The sequence below is a fragment of the Schistocerca serialis genome, chromosome 1, assembly GCF_023864345.2.
Source record: "Schistocerca serialis cubense isolate TAMUIC-IGC-003099 chromosome 1, iqSchSeri2.2, whole genome shotgun sequence".
Taxonomy (NCBI): Eukaryota; Metazoa; Arthropoda; class Insecta; order Orthoptera; family Acrididae; genus Schistocerca; species Schistocerca serialis.
In genome coordinates, this window is record NC_064638.1 from 359,077,973 (window position 1) to 359,100,818 (window position 22,846).

The following is a 22,846-nucleotide window of genomic DNA, read 5'->3' on the forward strand; positions in this document are numbered from 1 at the left end:
TCAATTTATACTTTAGTGTCTGTATTTAGGATGGTTTGTTATGTTTATATTTGATGTACAGGAAGAACATAACTACAGCCACGCCATTTTGTACAACACGAGTCACCACGTCCGCGCTATATAGACGCCTTATACCACGTTACATTTTGTTGTAATGTGTTGTAGTTGATCTGCCATACGTCCTTCCCTTGTTTCCCTCTGTATTAGTCTCAATATGCCGTGTGTGGCGTCATAGTACCTGATGTATTTTATAACGTTTCATTAATGTAGATGGTTCAGAACTTGTTAAGATTGTATTTTACAAATGATTTGTGTAAACTGTACTTGTATTAAAAAAAAAAAAAAAAAAAAAAAAAGCTCCAATACTTTCACACGTGTCGCCACTAGCCTCGCTTTCGTGGTTGCTGTAGTTACCACTTAACATCATTTTACGTTTCGACATACAGTGTTCATGTGTGGACGCTACACTGTATTTTGCAAAGTTTGTGCGTTTTTTGGCCAGTAACTTACTTGTACGCCTAGTTGTTAAGTACCGCTTATATACACAGTATGCTATCCGCCTTAGAATAATTTGGAATTTCGTTAAACCTTCAGTGCTATGTACCCTAACATCCACTATATTTTGTTCTTCAGGATGATTTGTTAATGGACAAGCCGACCGAAACTAGCCATAAATAAATAAAAAAACTTCCTAAGCAAACTTAAAGCGTTTCCCCCACAGTTATTGTAAGAACACAAAAGTTGCAGACCTGTTTCAAACCCAGCATGCTGGAGATATCCAAAACGGAAATCACTGCTCTGCACAACCTTTTGATGTAAGAAATGCACCAGTGACACTGGATAGAACACTGCGTTTGATCAGTTTCATCTACTAATGTTCGATCTGTTCCAGAAAAGCAATAGCGCTCGAAGACGACGATTGGATTAACGACGTACTGAAAATCTCTGTTGTCACTAGGAAATGTTGTCCGGCTCACAGCAAGCAAAATTAAATTTCACGGATCAGAATATTAAATCTCCATTAAAAAGTAGCAAGTACGGCTTGATCTGTAATTATGCCACATTTAGCGGAATAACAGAGCTCAGATTTGTCATCTAGAGTTGTCAGAGTAGTGCTCAAACGTACAGAATGCAGTTATAAGGCACCACGCAAGTGTCCACGCATTTATTACGTTAAAAACTTACTATCCTCCAAAGAGACATTGCGTAAAAGTACTGTTGTGAGTTTTTTGACAGCTGAGAGTAAAAACAATGTTTTTCACAACAAGGATAAGATTTTGGTGTGGAGGTAGATAAAGGGCGACGAGGACGTGAAACCCGTTGATGATGTGATGGTATTGGCATGCGTATCGGCCTCTGCATAGGCGGCTAACCTTCAGAGATGAAGAAAAAAGAAATGGAAACTTGACATCAATTCAATCCAAAAGGATACCACTAAATGTTAATTTTTGTCATAATTAATTTCGACTGTTCAATTATCATTTCATCTCTCCCAAATATCACTTACCGTGATCTATCACCAAGAAACTTTACTAACAACTGTTGCAAAGAAACATATTAATGGAGGATAAAAGCCGTATACGTTATGGTACGTGCTGGCATCAAAGTGCCAGTTCTATGAAATGCAGTAATGGTGCTGTTCATGCCTGGCGCATGATACCGCGGGGTACACATTACCTTAGCTGCAGAACATCGTAAACGAATGAAACCTAAGATCTACTCTGATCCATCTCTGGAAAAGCTTTTTAAAATGAAGAATTGTGTAGCAGGGTACTGTAAGTAACATTGAACCGTGCATGGTCGTCAGATTTTACTTGGAGCAAACAGGATTGTCTCTGTTTACTACCGACAACCTATCTGTGCTGTCCGTTTACGACAAACTACGTTTCTTTTAATTTACAAATGGTCCCGGTTAACTCCTCAGGGATTTTCACCTGCCTCGAGATGACTGGGTGTTTGTGTTGTCCTCATCATTTCATCATCATCCAGGAAAGTGGCGAAATTGGACTGAGCAAAGATTGGATAATTGTACGGGCGCTGATAACCACGCAGTTGAGCGCCCAACAAACCAAACATCATCATCATCATCATAACTCCTCAGTAGTGCCATATATCTTTTTCGGGGCCACGATGGCCGAAAGCGGGTTATGGCGAAATCAGCCGTAATATTATTGCGCGTCAGTCTTAATTCGCGGGCGGGATGCCAAAACTTGGTTCTTCCTACCTATACACTTTGTTTTCTTTACTATTACAATCGAAGGCTTTTAACCTCCAAACGAAATACGCATTTGCAGTTTCCAGACGAGCACTACCAAGAACACAGAATAACAGTTTTGTTTTCTCTGTTTATTCAGGGAACACCTATAGCTGCAAAGAATGTTCCTTGTTTCCTGGGCAAGGAAGTAGTCTTCTAATGCTCGTCACAATGGCTTTTCGAAAATGAACCTGTTTGCCAGGCCACAAGTGATCTAGCTGCAGCATTACGTGATGGCCAACAGCTGTGAGAAGCTGTGCATGTGGATGTGCTGTGGGCCGTATCACATAGTGAAGTCCTGCTGTGAAATACTCGCCTCTTGGATTTGTTGTACCAGGCTTGATATGTGAGTACCGTTGCTGTATTCTAGTAGTTTGACGTTTTTGTTCCTTATTTATCTACATTTTTTGAAATAATCTAGTGGCATGTATGAATTGAACTCTGAAGTTCAAAGTGAAGATTCATCGATAATTAGTACTTTTGTAATCAAATGCGTGGCTATTATTCTATAAATGCCAGATTCAAGTATTCAATGCTCGCGTAATTTTTCTTTTACGTTTTGTTCAATGTCAGAAGTAACGAAATAATCTTAAATCTGATTTGGTCTAAGAATCGTCATTCACTCCAAATTCTGACATGACAACCCAGCTTTGTGATTGGTTCGACCACTTCTAATTTAGAACAGAATCTGTCGTTACCACTATCCATAAGCAGTAAAAACGTCGTTTTGCCTCATGACATCAAGAAAATATTAAATGCTGTTAGATCCAAACTGAAAATTTGTTTGAGGTCGAACACTGAGCTCTAAAACAGCAGCAGCAGCAGCAGCACAAAAACCTTCGCCGGAAGTGGAGCAGTCAATACTGTATCTGACAGTCTGAGGTCATGCTACGTAGTTTGTAGGCCATGCACGTGGTCAGCTTTAAATGGTACTGGGAATGACAGTTCTGTCCGTGCAACAGAAAATTCGTCTTGAAAATTTTCAGAATTTATTCACCTTGTCGTATGAAATTGTGTTTGTGATGTCTGATGAAGTGCACGCTCTAAACTTAGCCATTTTTATGTTAATATTAATGTAATTTTTCATAAACTTGTATGCAAAACACAATGCAACTGTTGACATTAGCACGGTCCGGTCCTTTACTAAGTACGGACGAACTTATACTATTCCTATTTACAATTCCTTGTAACAGTGATTAGGAAATTACTGTAAAATATTTTGCATGTTAGGGCCTACGTAAATGGGCTAATTAGTGTACCAGGAGGTGGTGTTTAGGTTTAGATGTATCATCGTATGCTACAGTTCTCTGCTGGGTAGCTATCATTTCAGTTCGTAGCATTGCACCTACTGATTGGAAAGCCTCGTGGTTTAGCCGCTTTTTTCTCTTTTCGTTTTCGTCTATGGCAATTCATAAAATAGCGCATGCTGATTGTAAATACCTTAGGATGCGATAGTTCAGCCAATGACGGCTCTGTAATAGCTTACAGCCATCTGTTTTCATCACATGATGTCCAAGCCAATCGTCGTGATAATAGATAATTTTGCTTCATCAATATTGCTAATTACACTCCGTCGGAATTTGTTTGCTTTCTATTAGCTAACAGCTCACATTAAATTGTTGACGTGTAAATGGAGCCAATTGTGGTTGAATCCTACAAAAAGAAAGCGCTACCTGGATGTGGAAGACAGTGTGGACGAAGATGATTTTGTTATTTCTACACTGTTCACGACACGACTCTTCTGAAACATAAATTATGCGTGTCACATATCGCATCCCAGCAAGAAAAGTGACAAAATCGAAAGCGTCATCTTTAGTTTGTCACTGAAAAATACGCGTGAAATGCTTTAATGTGCAAGAAAAATTTTACTTATTGCCAAATGGCATCGATACTTACTTGAGCTTATACTGTTTCGGTAGTCGTTTTGTTACATTAATTGGAGTTTTTTCAACTAGTGCGTTTTTGAGTTGTCGCTGTTGATACAGGGGTGCGATATTATCTCGGTGAGCCCTCATCAAGTAGTGCGGTAGTTTTCATCGAAAAATTTTTTGCCTCGGTGAAATGCCTACCGCACTTGGAACGCTTATAAATTTTGGGTTTAATATCGGAGCAGTATAAGATACTGGCGACTTGCTTGGAAACATTAAGGAAGACGAAAGATCGATGTAGAACAACCTCGCATTTTCTCAGATAGTTAGCAGTTAATCAGTTACTGATTTCACGTCGATTTCAGCATGTGACTGATGCCTTACGGTAGGGCAGTCGCATAAAGAGTTACCGTACTGCTTTTGTACTGTACTCTTATCCCCCATCCTGAAAGCTGAGCATCTGCACGCAAGCTAAAGCGAACATTAATTCGAACTGCTAGCCGCAACGCCCCTTGGCAGAGCTCATAGCTAGGCGAAAGGGCAAAGCGCTCATGACTCAGTACGGGAGACCGGTTTGACCTGCACGGAATGTTAGCCAATCAGCAGCGGAGAAAGTTGCCACAGCATCGGCGTGCGATAAATTACAAACGGAACTTCAGGTTTCTAGCCAGTAATATTTCGAAAACAATATCGGTATCCGATAACAGAATGAAAATCAGTATTCGATAATAGAATGAAAAAATTGTTTCCTCTGAGATTCCTTGCATAGTGAGGAGCCAGCTTGTTCATACACACAAATACGCTCAAAAATGTATTCAGAAAATTTCGGAATGGGATCGCAAACAATAATTTATTTTCAGTTGTTACGAATAAAACACGGAGTTCCCCAGGGTACGATCCTGGATCCATTACGCTTTCTGATTTGTATCGGTGACGTCTTTTTTTTTTTTCCCTCACCACAGTAACATTGTAGGCAACTGCTGTATTGTATTTTTGTTGATGATGGTTTATTACTCTCTGAATACAGCTTCAAAAGTTTGCAGTGAGCAGCAGAAAAATCTATGTCAACACTTTCGGGTTGGATCAAAAAAGAAAACTGTAGAAAAACTAGTGCCACAAAATTTGTAGTTATATAAGTTCAGCAGGCCTTGAAGTGAAATGGTAGATACATGTAATGATGTGTTAGACTCTAAATAGTCTGCTATGCTCTGAGGAAATTAAAGGCTACAAGAAGTAAAGAGACAGTGGTACTGACTTCCTGTTCAGTTCCATTCATTGCTTCACATAGAATCATTTTATCGGAAATGCTACTCAGAGTATAAACGTCTTCAGAATACAAAAAAGAGACTCGGGATAATTTGTGGCCTTAAAAAGTGGAATCTTGTTAATTTTTACTAAAATTGGTGTTATAAATGTTCCACTGAATTTTAAATTCAGTAACACTGATGTGCAGCTTGTGAAAAGCTTAGTCTTTTACCTCAGGACAACCTTCATCTGAGCTGGAAGATTCTAAAGACACATCACATATATTCAACCAAACGTCCAGACAAAGCCTGGGTGTCAACTTTGAATGAAATTTCTTATTAAAGTGCACATAACATTCTGTTTCAAAGACTATAAGGTGATTCCAGTTGCCTATTGGCTGTTCATACCACAATCATAAGATGATTTATTCTCAACAGAAGGCTTCCCATAATGGTTCAAAGGGTTTGTGGCAGCATGACATGCTTTTGCCCACAGTTTGCTGATTTGCTTGGGTTCAACATAATGAGTGTGTGTCTTTCTGCAACACCATGTTGCTGCAGTGTGTAGGGTATAGTAGTAAAATGCTGTGTGTCTCTGGTTATCAGTATTCTGAAACTTTCTTGTTGTTGAAGTTTCTCTCACCACAGCATCACAACTGTTTGATTATAAGACTATATATTTGGCTGCATTCAATAATTATTACAGAACAGTGCTAACATCTCTTCTGTTTCAAAAAGAAAATTCTACAAAAATTTGCTAAAGTCATCTTTGAATAGTTCAATTCATTCAGTGCTTGAACGATAATCAATGCATTTTTGCTAGGAACATGTCAATCAAAAAATATTCTTTGCAGCCATCCACATTGATGTTCATTTGCTTAAACACACTTTTCATACATTCTTTGTACTGATGACCAAGTCTCTCATGATATGTTTGCAACATATCTGATGACGTCACAAAATTTACTTGAATAGGCTGTATGTGTATAGACTGAAACGGTGAGTCAACATGTGTACCAAGTCTGGGAATTGAACCAGGGTGTTCTGCTTACTAGCCAGGTGCTTCAGCCACAAGTCACCTTGGCACAGCAGTTCTCAGAACTGTACAGATTACCCTGGTATGCCACTCTCCTCAGTCCAAATTTTAACTGCCGCCTCAGTCTACTTTTTTAAATTCCCCCTTACGCACAAAGAGAATCGCTGAGACACTCCATGTTCCGGAATAACACCTCAGCATTGAATGTAAATGGCGATCTAGCCTGAAACCCAGGTACATGTACTTAAAGAAATGAAATGACACAATTGCTTCAGTCTCTGTACATAAAATCATATCTGTTTGACACCAGTAAAGTCTCTGAAATTGTCATCCATTTCAATAGTTTGCATTTATTTAATGATATGCAAGTCAAGTACATAGAGATGAATGCTCTTCGTTTACCTATTACCTTTGTCTTCAATTTTCTCTTTTGCAATCAAATCTTTTGCAAAAACTTTTCTGTGCAGCTGCTTGTACCCAAAACAAATGTCATTCCATGTCAAGTGTCGTAGAATGAAAAATGGTTCCCACTTGATCATCTCAGATTCTGTACAAAACTTTTCTTGTATAAATATGTATGTGTTAGGTCAATATGCAAAATTTTGGCTCAGTTGTTATAATGGTTCCAGAGCTAAAGTCGCCTTAGTGGACCCATACCAAGTCACATAGTGTATGGTGTAAAGAATTCGGTTGACTTTATGATTTTGTGCATCTTCTGTGATACCTATCACTCTGAATTTCTGTATCCTTGTACAACTTTTGTTGCTGAATGCAGCTGAGGCATTCAAATTCCTTAGAAATGTCTATCCATTATGCTACTTGGTCTGAAAGTGCCTTGTAAAATTTATCGCAAGAGAGTCAAGCCCTACTTTAACCATCCTTTACTATACCGGAAAGGCAGCTGGAACATTGATTTTTGGGCTGTTGACCAGCAACCACATGCTCACTACACTACACCAGTATTAGCATTTGTGAATAAATAGTTCTGATTTTAATGACACTTGTCTCAAGTGTCAAACTGAAAATTGCAAATGTCTAGCACTTTTCAGGATCAGTTTCCTATATTGCTATCAACTCTGATCTTCCTTTTATTGACACCACTAAAAAGAGCACGTTTTTTGCTACAAGGGATTTGAAAAAGTAGAATGGTAATTTTCTGTATAAGGTGTTTAAAATACTTTAAAAGAAATCTAAGATGTTACGCTTACTGCATGTATTACCATGTTGGTAGCTGTTATGTTGGAGAATATCAAGGCACCTGTGATGTGATTTGTTAGTACAAATTATTTGCAGCATGATACTTTTGTTCCTCTGATGTGCAGGTACAACTGTTTCATAATGGGTTCCAGAAGCTTCTGGAAATTAGATATGTAGGTATGACTATTTTATAACAGGGTAGGGGTTCCAGAAATTTCTGGATATTTTATATGCAGGTATGACTGTTTTATAACACAAAGCATGGATTCCAGAAACTTGTATGCAGGTACAACAGTGTTATAGCAAGGCAATAGAAATTTCTTGAATTTTCTGTGATGTTATGGAATTTTCTCCAGCATTCTCATTTTATACATTCACACTATATAATATGTAATTTGATTTGGGTGTCACTCGTGCTTGTATGCAAATTGACAATCATTGTATCATTGTATCATTTGTGGTTATTACCTGTGAATGTTTACCTTGCAGCTTGGTTGATTCCTTCAATCCACTGCTGAAGCATTGCTGAAGTTACAACCTACGACTTCAAACAATGGAAATATGGACCTAGAGAAGTGCACCATTGGACAAATCAACAAGTCAGTGTGTCATTTAACTGAGTTCACCAAGGACAAACACCTTCTGAAATCAATTAGTGACGTCTCTTAGGAGGATCAGAACTTGCTGATTTGACAAGTCGGATTTCAGCTTGATTTTGACGCCAAAATACGTTTACATCATGAAGCAGAACTGTCGACCAGGTTTCAATACATGCAGAAATCGTGCTTCAATCCATTTCAAAAGAAGAATCACGTGTTCAGCAAAGGTCTGTGTCCTGCAACAGCCTGCTTTTTGAAATGACAACAGTTGATGTTAAGTCTGGACAGAAACTTTGCCCTGCTTGTAGAGTTGACATCAATGCAAAAAAAAGGCCAACCCATTGCCATCATCAGAGTCTGATGATGATGATGCTACGGTTGCTTCAGGCAGCATGAACTCTAGCTTGGCAGCAATTGGTGTGTCGCCACTAAAATTTCAGCACATTTCAAACGTGAATTCTAGTGGATACGCGAAATGAAAGATAAGGCAAGTTCAAATGGTTGTGGCTACAAAAACTGTTGAAATTGAGGGGGAGGGGGGGGGGGGGGGGGGCTGGCTTAAAGCAGATGTCATAGAACTGCAACCAGATCAAAAATGCCACAACTTCTCTTTGTAAAAAGTGCTTATCAATGAATTAAAGCAAAGCTGGAGTTGTCCAAAGCTGGTGAGTAAATTCAGATTTTAACTTTGGCCCCTAGCAGTTAAAGTATTAAAAAAATGGAAGAATTCTACATGTGTGAGTGAATGGTTAAGGCTGACAGAAAGCTGAAGGAAGAGAAAGGCATTAGCGAAACAAGATCCAAAGCGAGGAAAGACTCTGCAAGAAGATATTAAGTAAAGTGTAGCAAAATTCTAAGACAGTGAAGAAGTCAGCCAAATCTGCCCTGGGGAAAAAGGACTTTGTTGCCATAAGGACACCACCTGGCCCAGAAGTTCATATGCAGAAATGTCTGCTGCTTTGTAACTTGAAAGAAGCCTATTAAGAACATTGCAGACAAAATTTACCAAAAGTTGGCTTTTCCAAATTTTGTGAGCTCCAGCCACAGTGGTGCATTGCAGTTGTTCAGCAGTAACACATTCAGTTTGTGTTTGTACAGCTCATCAAAATGTCAAGTTGGTGCTAGCAACAACTCCACTTAAGGATGACTAAAAGAGTTAGCCAAAAAGGTTTGCAATATGGATTCAAAAGATTGCATGTTCCAATGATGTGACCAATGCCCTGAATTAGAAGTCTTGGAAAGACTTGTAGAAGCTGCATTTGAAGGGAACAACATTGATGAAGCAATTGAATACAAGGAATGGATACACATTGTGAATCTCTCACCCCCATCATTATACAGCAAAGCATCAAAGTAACTACTTAAGAGAAACTGAAGAAAATCTGGAATGTGAAAAACTGGTTGTTCTGATGGATTTGGCAGAAAATTGTTCATTTGTTGTGCAGGATGTGGTACAAGGCTTCCATTGGGAAAATAGTCAGGCTACATTACATTCCTTTCTTATTTATTACAAGACTTTGCCTGATAAGATTGAGTCTCTTAGCTTCTGCATAATCAGTGGTTGCTTGTGACGTGATACAGTTGCAGTTCATGTTTTCTGCTCCAAGCTGATTGATCAGCTGTGAACCCACTTTCCAGTGCTGAAGCACATCAGCTGTTGTAGTGATGTATCAGACGCCCAATACAAAAATTTCAAGAACTTCATGAATCTGTCAGCATTACAATGACTTTAGCATGGGTGCCGAATGGAACTTCTTCAGCACAAGCCATGTAAAGTCTCCATGTGGTGGTATTGAGGGCAGAACAAAGTGATTAGCAGCAAGAGCAAGTCCCAAAGGCCAACTTTAGATCAAATTCTAACACCAAGTGTTCTACTCAGATTTTGTGATGAACAAGTTCACAGACTCAAATTCCTTTTTATCACAAAGGAAGAAATTAATGCTGCAAGAATTTTGTAGGAAAAGAGATTTGAAAATGGTTGCATGGTTGCAGGGACCAGAAAAAACCACTGCTTCAGACCAATCAATGAAAAATAGTTACAAATTAGCAGAGTTTCCAATAACAGTGTCATTTAGTGCAAGTGTTGATAAAGTATACTTCTAGAGTGTTCCAGTTGACAGCATCCAATCTGGGCAATACATAGCCTGCATTTATGACCACAATTGGTGGATTGGAAATATCTGTGATACATCATTGGAAGAACAAGATGCCTTTGTCAGTTTCATGCATCCACATGGTCCAACTAATCTGTTTCATTGACCCCTAAGGAAAGACACCTGCTGAATCCCAGAGCATTTTGCTAGCTCCAAGTGCCAATTCCATGGGTCGGAGATACACTTGGCCACCAGACATGGTGAAGAACATGAAGAGAATTTTAGATCCATGAAATTTGTTATGTGCACAGCAATGTTGTTTATTTGCTCATTTTTGTATGCCATTCATTAAAGCTATTCTGTCAAGCATTCGGTATGCGTAAAAACTAAGGTATCTTTGAAGCTAGTTTAAAAACCTTATAAGGAAAATTACCATTTTACTTTAAAATGTTCCTTGTAGCAAAATTTGAACTCTTTCCAGTGGTGTCAGTTAAAGAAAGATCAGAGATGGTAGCCATATTAAAAACTAATCCTGAAAAATGCTGTAAATTTTCACTTTTCAATCTGACACTTGAGACAAGGGTCAATAAAATCAGAACTATATACTCACAAATGCTAATACTGTTGTTGTTTAGTGGGCGCCTGGTTATTGGCTAGCAGCTAAAAAGTCAAGGTCATAGCTGCTTTTCCCTTATAGTAAAAGATGATCAAAGTATGACTTAAATATTTCGCAATAAATTTTACAAGGCACTTTCGGACCAAGTAGCATAAGGGATAGTCATTTCTGAGCAATTTGAGTGCTATAGCTGCATTCAGCCCTAAAAGTTGTACTAGTGTACAAAAGTTGAAGGTGATAGATGTCATAACAGATGTGCAAAGCTATACCAAAGTTGGCCAAATTGTTCACCCTGTGCACATCATGATTTGGTATGGGTGGCCCTAATTCTGGAACCAGAAAGAATTGAGCCAAAATTTTGCACGCCCCCCACCGCCCCCCCCTGCCCCCCCCCCGCCCCCCGCCCCCCCCCCCCCCCACACAGCCTAAGAAACACAGAGTAAGTCTTTTAATTCAATATTTGAAATTTCACATATACTTCATGAGCCAGCATGCTTAAATCTCATTCCCAAGGTAAAATATTTCCAGGAATAACAAATTTTGTGTATGACACACAATATTATCATGGTAATGCGATCTGATGTGCCACTAACAATCTGTCCACTTCAACATAATTACTGACTGAAGTACCCTAAACATGATACAAATAAAACATTTTTATCAGGCTGATGGTTGCTGGCCTGACTATCTTCTAAGGTACTCTACAACCGATAGCCTACCAGTACCTGTCCACATTTATGATTCAGAACTTCCAATATTCTACTTTGATTTTTCGCTATCATTGCCTTTACTTCACTAAATTTTATTCTTAGGATCAATTTGGCCAACAAACACAGGTGATTCAACTGTTACTAGGTATCATTGAGAAATGATACAGTTTTTCAATAAACAAGTTCAGAGTTTGATTTCTTGACACAATTGTGCCCAACAAATTCTTAAGATTGTCATGCTGTCTGCTGAGGATGGATAAGAATTGGCTGTGTGTAATATGATTTTCTTCAAATCATTGTTCAAATCCACAAAAAGCTTCCACAACTTCGCAGATTGTGTGCTGATGTCTTTCTTGTTGTCATGTTCAACATGGAAAAGGGGGGGGGGGGAGGGGGAGGAGGAGGAGGAGGAGGAGGAGGAAACCTTTGAGCAACATGTAGGATTGCTGCATACTGATATGATAGAATTATGCACCCATTGCCCCAAATTTCACCTGTTTCAAAGCATGCCTAAATGAGCTAAGCAAATTATTTTGCTAGTGAATTTTGTAATAATATTTGCCACTTCTGCATCACACTTAAACCATTGCTGAAGTGTCACTATTTGTTTTGTAGTAGCTTTTCCATATTAACAGGACATTTGTGAGTATTGTTAACAAAATTTTCAGGTGCATATGCTTGCAGTATTACTGATACATAGCATTTACATTTTGCCCAGTCTTTTGATTTTCAGTTCAATTCAATTCAATTTTTATCATCACATAACATGCCTTATACAATCAAAGATTGTGACATAGGTGACTTGTCAGTTTTACACTACATGTAATAATACTAAAAATAGACAATAAACTAATAATATATGTGGTGTAACATCTTCAAAGAGGTATTTTAATTACAATTAAAATGCATTGTTGCCATTCACAAAATCTTCTACACTATAGTAACATTTATCTTTCAGATATTTTTCCCAGGTCTCTTTTGGTACCTTTTGCATTTGCATCATCCATATCTTTACATATTTTATTTACAAATTTCATGCCCATATAGTATGGGTTTTTTTCATATGATTTTAAACAGTGGGTAGGTAACATGAAGCTCGTTCTCTATCTAGTATCATACTGATGCAAGAAGAAGTAGCCCTCAAAAAGTTGTGGGTTTCTTTTCGTGAAAGTGAGAGTTTCATAGACGTATATGCTTGGAATGCTCATTAGATCTAGTTTCTCAAATAAAGGTTTACAATGTTGCTTTGGTTTTGCTCCCAACATTGCTTGGATGATTCTTTTTTGTAGTCTAAAAGCTCTAAGTAAATTTGTTTTTTCAGACCTCCAGAAAATTATACTATACCAAATGACTGAAGCAAAATATAAATTATATACAGTTTTTCTTACAGCTAAATCGGTAATACTATACAAGATATTCATAATATATACAAGGCTATTCAGTCAACCCAGTATGTTGTCCACATGATGACTCCATAACAGGTTTTCATTGACTAATATGCCAAGGAATTTGACACAGTCTGCAGTCTCTAATTTTTTTGTCCATATACCTTATTTCACTTAGACAGACTGTGTAGATTGTTTTCTGGTGAAATGAACAATTTCTGTTTTTGTAAAATTTAATGTCAAGTTATTGTTTTTGACCCATGCCTCCAGTTCCCCAGGTGTTTGTTCAATATGACGAATTAGGTCTACCTCATTTTTACAGCAGACTACAGCTGTTGAGTCATCTGCATAGAGGATTGTATCAGACTGGACCTGACATGGCATATCATTAATATAATACAGAAAAAGTAGTGGCCCTAATATTGAACCTTGTGGAACACCTAATTGAGTGTGTTTCCAGCCAGAGAGAAATTTCTTGCAGTTGATGTTAATAAGTACTTTGTTTTCTGTTTGCCATGTATGATGATACCCAGCTAAGAGATTTGCCTTGAAAACCATAGCGTGCCAATTTTTGGAGAAGCAGGTCATGATTTACTGTGTCGAAGGCTTTGGACAGGTCACAGAAGATGGCTGACACACACATTCTATCTGCTGACTTTTGTGACTAATTCATTTATCGCATGGATTGTGCTGCAGCCTTTTCTGAAACCATATTGATTGCCTAAGATAATGTTGTTAGATGAATTGTGATTTTTGATCTGATCACATGCAGCGCTTTCAAATATTTTTGAGAAAATTGGTAACAGTGAGATTGGCCTATAGTTGCCCAATTCATCTTGTTTGCCTTTATGTATGGGCCGAACTTCTGAATATTTTAATTGATCTGGGAAACATCCCTCATCAAAAGATTGGTTGATTATGAAATTAGGTTGTGACCTCATCCTACCCTGCAGATTTGGAATTTTTTTAGGGACATTATGATTTTGATGACATCTGAGATGGAAACTTGAGAAAACTTAAAATATGGGCAATTGCTGTCTGTCATATTGGGCTTTGTTTTTGGTGGTGTACAGTCACCAAATTTATTACAGTTTATGAAAAAGTCATTGAATGATTCACAAATGGCACTGGGTTCTGTAACAACTCTACCATTTATCACTATTTTAGAAGCGTATTTTCTCTCTGCCTCACGGCAAACTTCGCTTCTTATAATAGACCAAACAACTTTTGATTTGTTTTTTGCATTTGAAATGAAGTTATTATTCGCAGTACGTTTTGCTAGTTTAACTATTTTGTTGAATGTTTTTTTTGTATGTGCTTACATACTTAAGAAATTGATGGCTTTGATTTACTTTTGCCTCCATATGCAGTTTCCTCTTAGTAGCACTTGACACTCTAATTCCTGAATGTTGGAAGTGTATCCAGTTGCCTGTTGTAGTCATCAATGCCAGCAGCCATTTTGTTCAGAAGGAAACACAATGAGCAGATTCATGTTGCTAACCTGTTTTTGAGGGGAAAAAAAGTTGCAGGTAAAACAATTACTTTGCAGCTGTTAAAGTGTGGCTTGGTTCCATAACCAGTTGGAAATGATTTCTTCTAATGAATATAAAACAACCATTTTCAAATTCAGCATCTTGAATAGTCCCATTCACAAGATCGTAGTACCATCACAATTGAAAGATTCTGTTCTGCTAGCATAACAAAGATCAGAAAAATCACATTGATTTTCATACACTTCATAATTTTCTTTTCAATGTTACAAACATCTGTTACTATCAGCAGTGTTTCTCTTCATCGGTAATTTGTATTCCAAAATATTTGCAGAATCTTCTGGTAATTACTCAAGGACTGTTGCTCTTCCATTTTGATTTGATTTATTGAGCACCCGTTTTATCATGTACAATGATACGGGATTCGTCATGTTACGTACAGAAAAAAATATGAATAACAACATATTATGTAAAAAATATCAGTGAACAAATCTGAATTAAATATAGAGGCAAAAACAATTATAGCTTACATGATATAAATATGTAACAATATAGGACGCAAATAAGTTACATATATTCTGTGTATAATGGACAGCAACAAGAAACAATGATTATAACACTCTATATTGACAAATTAATTAATTTTTGTGTGTACATTAGAGTCTACCCCACAACACAAGTTTGCATATGAGTGAATTATAAGATACGTGGAGGCACGCTACCCTTTCTGAAGAATTCATGTATTCACTAACACTGTAAAAACTATTACTAATTAACATTCTTTTGAGTTCACTTTTAAAATTGCTCAGCTTCTGAATCCTTCCAATTTTTAAGGGAAGAGCACTATAGAGAATTTTTGGGTGGTATATTGCACTCTGTTGTATTGGGCTTTCTTATGCACTTCTCTGTGTAAGTCATTACTCTGTTTTGTTGTATAGTTATGGAACTCACTGTTTAAAGAAGAAAACTGGGGGTGAGACTTCAGAAAGCATATACTTTCATAGATGTAAATGGATGGAAGAGTCCTGATTTAACATTCCTTGAAAAATTCCCTACAAGGATCTCTAGATGCAGCTTCTTTTATGATCCTTATCGCTCATTTTTGAATAATAAAAGAGCGTTTTGCCTGACTTGAATTTCCCCAAAATGACACCATATCGCAAAAGACTATGCATAAATGCATAATATGTACACAATACTGTTTGATCACTGCAGCAATTTTTAGCATTCTAAATACATAGAAACATTTACTTAATTTTTTATTGAGCACATCTATATGCTTGGTCCACTTTAGATGCTCATCTAACCAAATTCCTAAGAATTTTGTATTTGGCGTTTGTAGTATATTCTCTTGGCCTAGCTTCACAGTTATATCGGGCTTCACATTATTTGACACGTGTCTGTAATTCATCCATAATGTTTTTTTCTCATTCACAAATAAACTGTTGTCCCTGAACCATTTACTTGCTTCAACTGTTGTTGTTGTTTCAATTTTCCTGTTAAGGTCAGTCTCATTCTGAGCTTTAATAAAGAGACTTGTATCATCAGCAAAAAGTACACAATCAGCTAGTGTTAAATAGTTTGGCAAGTCATTTATAAAGATCAAGAACAGGGGTCCCAACACTGAACCTTGGGGCACCCCATAATTAAATTCCTTATAACTAGAAAAGTATGACTTTCAATCATGAACTATTTCTACTTTATGGCATCTGCCAGATAAGTATGACTTAAACCATGCATGAGCAGTACCACGGACTCCATAGCAACTAAGTTTTTCGAGCAGTAGTTTATGATCAATAACGTCAAAGGCCTTTGATAAATCTAAAAAGACCCCACAATTTACTTCATCATTATTATCAATGGAATTTAGGACAAGTTTTAGAAAGTTGTATATAGCTGTTTTAGTTGATCTATTCTTTCGAAAGCCATTTTGTTCATTGACCAATATTCCACTTTTTTTTTTTTTTTTTTTTAGGAAAGTAGAGTGTCTCCCATACATTACTCTTTCTATAATTTTTAAAAAACAAGATAACATTGATAAAGGCCTGTAGTTTTTTACACCATAACAATCCCCATTTTTGTATAATGGTTTTAAAATTGATTGATTCAGCTTTCTAGAGAAAGTGCAAGTACTGAAAGATGCATTAATTATGTCTACAAGAAGAGGAGTAATATATCTGCTGTGTTTAATGATTTTGTCTGAAAGCCATCGGTGCCACAGGATAATTTATTTTTTAGTTTGCTGATAGCATTCTCTACCTCATGTACTGTTACAGGATACAAAAACATAGTTTTGGGATTCAATGTGATGATATGACTGATGTCTGTACTACTTTGGGTTTGTATGAGGTTTTGAACTAAACTTGTATAATGACAGTTGAATATATTGGTAATGTATAATGGATCATTTATGGTTTTGTCCTCAGTTTTAATAACAATGTTGTTGTTTCTTACTTTGCTTCTTCCTAAGTTACTATCGATCATTTCCAAAGTGATTTCATTTTTTGTTGCCATTATTTCTACTGATACATGAATCTTTATTCAACTTTTTTGCTGCAGTAATTACTTTCTTGTACAATTTCCTATAACACTTAACTCGTTTCAAAGTGGGATTTTGCCTTACTGATTTACTTAACATTCTGAGTTGCTCTCCAGATTTTCTTATGCCGTGTGTTATCCATGTGTTAATTTTGCCTTTTACTTTCATTTTCTTAAGGGGAAAAACAATTTCAAAGTTATGTTTGTAATCACTAGAAATGACTCCAACTTCATGTCTATACTATCATGTTTATCTAGATCTCAACTTGTATTCCTTAACAAGGAATTAAAAATCCTAATGTTGTCCTCATTAATACATCTCCTGTGGATGTGTGTCTCACTTGGGCTAGAGTTTTTACAGAGTACATTATTTATACTAAGTTTTAGTGCTTTATGATCCAAGAATCCAGCGTCAATCACTTCTACAACATTGTTTAGTTTATGTAAGTCAAGAAATTTTTGGTCTATTATTGTTTCAGAGTTCTTTCCATGTCAAGTGTATTCAAAGATAGTTAGTGCTAAATTATGCGAACAAAAGACATTGATCAGTTTTGTAACATTTAAACAGTTGATTTTAAAGTTGACATTGAAATCTCCAAGTACAATAATGCTTACTGTAGAATGACTTAACTTACTAAAAATTCCATAAAGTTGCCTGATGGGGAACGGTATACACACACAATAATTATTTTAAGGTCTGTAAGTTTGCAAACGCAATATTCAAATACTTTTTCAATGTTTTTTATCTTACTGAACTTGATTTCTTTACATTCAATTCCTTGTCCGACATAAATGCATGTTATTCCCCCTTTAAAAGTTTCTCTACAGGAGCTGCTCACCATTTCAAATCCTGTTATTCTGGCAGTAAAAGCTTGATTTTCTTTTAGCCAATGTTCACATACACATAAAACTGAAACATACTTTAGTTCATCAAGCAATAGTACTTCTAATTCTGGAATCTTACTAATTATACCCTGTACATTTTGATACAAAACTACTAATTTTTTATGCTTAGCATCTGTTGCAGTGCTCACCACATTGGCTGATTACTGCCTGCCTCCAGTAAAAAAATCTTTGAGATGACCTGGTGGTGACACTCTTTTGCTTAAAGGGCGGGTGGTTTTCATTGTTTCTGCTGGTGTAGTTGGTACTGTTGTTGAACCTGTCAGTGATGTAAATTGATCTGCTTCTACTGAAGACGGTGATTGTAGTACTGGAGAAGATGCTGTAGACTGGGCTACTGGAGGCAGAAGAATAATGGGCTCACTTTCCTTAGTAGGTACTGTTGCTGAAGCTGCCAGCAGTGTAGGCTGATCTGCTTCTGTTGAAGATAGTGATTGTTGTCCTACAAACGATGCTGTAGAATGGGTTACTGGAGGTGGAAGAATAATGGGTTCACTTTTCTTGCATCTGCCTACTGAACAAAGGAAGTCTCGGATTTTTTGTCCTAATAGAATCTTTCCCCTGTTGTTTAAATGCAGGCCATGTTGGGTATAATGTTCTCTGTCCAGTGAATCTACACTCATGAAATGTGAGCTCTGGAATGCTTTGCATATCTTCTTGAACTGTCTGTTAGCCTTAATGATTTCTTTATTTACAATAGAAGTAGCCATAAGGTCGTGTCTATGGGGAATACCAACAATAATTACAGGTGTTCTAGCAAAGCTCAAAATTTCTTTCAAATTGTTAGTGGATTTGTGAAGTTCATTCCTGTAGACATCATTAGCTCCACCTATTATAACTGTACACTGAGTTGTGCTGGAGCAATTTCCGACTTTCATGTTTGTTGTGATTTCAGACATGGGTGCCCTCAGTTTTACATTGGCGGTTGTGTTTACACGATAACTATCACGTAAGATTTCAGCAAGACCACGTCCATGGCTGTCAGAATATATACACACATTTGATTCAGAAATCTGCGAATGTAACACTGTATTAATTTGCGCATGTTCCTGTGTGTGGTTTACAGTACCGGTAGGCCTACCTGTAGTTATTTCACTCTGTGTATTTATCGCTGTGTTTACAGCTGTATGAAACATATTTTTACACTGTTTACGATGCACTGCACTAGACATAACATATTCATCCTGTACGTAGTTTTACTTGTACTCACACCTGCCTAAAGTGCGCTGATACGTATGTTTATTGCTGTGTGAAGCATGTTTTCACACTGTTTATGATGCACTGAATTAGGTGTAACATACTCACTACTGTTATCGTCGTTAATACTATCAGAGTTGCTAAGAAGGCTTCTCATCATTTTCTTAAGTAGATTTGTATTCTGTTCACACATTTCCACATCACGCTGTAGAGAACGTAATACACTTTCGTCTTGAGGCCAGTTGTTAAAAAATTAAACAGTTTAGAGTTGGCCCAAATGATATTTTAATCAGCCTAGGTGTGGTCTCACTATTTATAAAAGTTTCATGCGGTGTTCACATTGAAACTGTTGGCAGAGCATTCTCCTCCTGCAAAGATCAAGTTTTTCAGATATGTTAAAAGGACCACCTACTTCTTGTGTAACAGTAAATTTTATGAAATGATTGATGTAATGGCTATAGGTTCTCAGTTGTCTCCAGCAATGGCTAACTTTTTTTAGGGAACATTTTGAGGAATGAGCATTAACCTTGGCTCCCCTTCATCCATCTTCATTTTATCATCATGTTGATGAAACATTTATGGTCTGGCCAGATGGCGTAGAAGCTCTTGATCATTTCCAGGGAAATATGAATAGTATGCACCCAAACATCCAGTTCTTTGTTGAGACAGGGAAAGAGGGAAGTCTCCCATTTTCAGATGTTTTGATACAATGAAGGTAAGAAGGACATATTGGCTACTCAGTGTACCATAAGCGGATGCACGCTGATTTATGTCTTAACCGCCAGAGTTTTCAACATTTCACCCAGAAGAGAGCAGCTTTAAATACTTTGGTACACACAACAAAATCTGTTTCTGGTGATGACCACTTGGATTCTGAAATTAATCATCTGAAATATGTGTTCTGAAAGAATGACAATGGGTAACATTATATGAAGTCGGCATTCTCCAAGAAAAGAAATGTGATAATGCTGAACATTCACATGATGAGTCACTAATTGTATTCCGTTGTTTCTGTAGCAAAATAGGCAGAGTCCTGGGAAGACAATAAATCAGATCTATTTTCCAACTTCCTGAGAAGATAAGAGATGCAATATGCTGTTAAGGACAGTCTTGGCCGCCTCATCCTTCGTGAGTGTGATAGCAATTATGTTGGTCAGTCAGTCTGCACTGTTTCCAACCACTGTGCAGAACTTCGTCATATTAAAAATCAAGAACTGGAGAAATTTGCCATTGTTGAGCACAGTGTCACAAGCAAACGTAAAATACTGTTTACTGGGATTCTGTAATGGAAGAGGCTGTAGAAATACAGTACCCTGAGTGTTGGTTTGTTTTTGTGTTAAAACCTTGTTTGTTCTTTTTATGTGAATGTCATTGCACATTCTTGTATTGTAGGAATGAACATCTGAGTTGGTTTTATAATTATCAATGTGCATTTTTATATTAACACTTTTTTTTATATAGAGGCATGGTAAGGGTAGAATATTTAGGTGTTGAAATAACTGTTTGGAAGGTGTTAGCCTTGTACTGTTTGAAATTATTCCAACAGCTCATTTTTGTAGGGTGAAGATGGTTTCATGTTTGCTGTATTGACCCCAGAGAGTTAGGCCATAGGTGATAGTAGAATGGGTGTAAACAAAGTACACAGTTCTGCTACAGCCTGTACTACACACAATGCTAATTATGTGTAATGCAAAGCAAGTAGAGCTTAACTTGTTACTGAGGTAGAGAATGTTGGCTTTCCAGTGTAAATTTTCATCAATTTGCACACCTAAATTTTGAGGCAGCTACCCTTTCAATTTGTTTATTTTGAATTTTGAGGTTGACATCATTGTTTTCTTGTAATGCACATAAGTTTTTGAAATATTTAGGGTCAGCCTGTTCAGTTCAAACCAGTTCTGTATGTATTCGAAAACTGTGGTTGCAGATGTTGGCAATACCCTGTTTATGTCTGTTACAATATTTGTGTCATCAGCAAACAGTTACATGCATACCATTGACTGGGATCTTGATATCATTAATATATATATATAAGAAATAAGAGAGGTCTTAGAACACTGCCCTGGGGTACTCTGATTGAAATGGTTTGCATGTTCAATCTGTACACAATGCTTTGGTTTTTATTGTTTGCTGAGGTAATTTCTACTACCTGTTTTCTATTGTGGAGATATGACTGAAACTATTTCAATGCAACTCCTCGTATACCTATACCTATAGCTTCTAGTTTGTCTAGCAAGATATCATGATCAATAGTATCAAATGCCTTTGATAAGTCCAAGTTTATTCCTATTGTACCGGTATTTCTGTCAAGTCCTATTCCAATGTTTTCGATGAATTGGGTAATTGCTTCTTCTGTACTCATGCCTTTGAATTTTTTGAGGTAATTTGTAATTATAGTTTGTCTTTATAATTTTTGAAAATACAGATAACAAAGCTATTGGTCTATAGTTTCCCACTCCATTTATATTACCCTTTTTATACAATGGTTTTATTTTTGAAATTTTTTGTCTTTGTTGGAACGTCCCTTCTGTTAATGATATGTTTATGTTATGTGAGAGTGGTTCTGCTATGACACTAGCACATTTAATTATGACTGAACCTGGTACCTCATCAATCCCACAGTACATTTTATTCTTCATTGTTTTTATTATCTCAAGAACTTCTAATTTATTTGTGGGACATAGCAATATTGAATTACCACTTTGCTCTCTTTGAACTGTGGTACTACTATTTCTAGCAAAATTTTTACTCAGATTGACTGGAGTGTTCATGAAATAGTAATTTATGTAATTTGATAGAGTACCATTTCTGAGTAACACACCGTGATCATCTTTTAATACAATGTCGTCTTGCTTTTTAACATTTTTTGTTTCCTTTTTTACTATATTCCATATTGCTTTTGACTTGTTTGCTGTCCCTATGATTACTTTGTCATTGTGCATTCTCTCAGCTGTTTCAGTTACTTTCTTATAAATTTTGTTATATGTCTTTACATATTCTGCAAAGTGTTAATCTTGGCTGTCGTTTCTCAGTTGATTTAGAAGTTTTAGCTTTTGACTGGATACTCTGATAGCAGGTGGCTGCTGTTTCTTGGCGTGAAATTAATTCTTGTCAGTTACTTTGGAAAACACATCTCAAATATGGACATGAAAGTATTATGAAATGCATTGAATGATTCATCAGGTGATGATTTTTGCGTATACATCTTCTCAGGTTTGTTTTGCTAATGACTGAATAAAAGTATTAACCTTTTTTGGGTAGAAGTGCCTTTTATATTCCCACTTGTATTTAACCACCTCAAGTACAGAAGAATTTATGCATGTTACTAGTATGTTGTGGTCTGAAAGACCTAAGTTTACGTTTCATGCCTCAGTAACACCATTTTCGATATTTGTAAATGTATTGCCTAATAGGGATGAAGAGGACTCTGTTGTTCTAGTGGGGTCTGTGAAGAGTGGTTTCATGTGAAAGCTGTTTAGGATACTCACAAGCTGTCTCTTTCCTTCATTTTCAATTAACAGGTTGTTGTTAAAATCCCCACATAGTAATAAGTTCACTTCATTGTTGTACAGAATGTTCAGCACTGCTTCCAAATTTTTAAGAAATATGTTTGTCACCTAGTGGCGACCTGTACAGGGTTATTACAAATGATTGAAGCGATTTCACAGCTCTACAATAACTATATTATTTGAGATATTTTCACAATGCTTTGCACACAC

General features: G+C 36.8%; 1 protein-coding gene across 1 annotated transcript in view; it reads left to right on the plus strand.

Moving 5' to 3' along the window:
- The window catches only part of LOC126470267 (uncharacterized), an 84,444-nt gene that overhangs the window by 41,071 nt on the left and 20,527 nt on the right, over positions 1-22,846 (plus strand). Inside the window, exon 2 of the mRNA XM_050098009.1 lies at positions 2,355-2,600. Coding sequence (XP_049953966.1) covers positions 2,488-2,600 — 113 coding nt within the window. The 5' untranslated portion in view covers positions 2,355-2,487. The remainder of the gene's footprint in view (positions 1-2,354; positions 2,601-22,846) is intronic.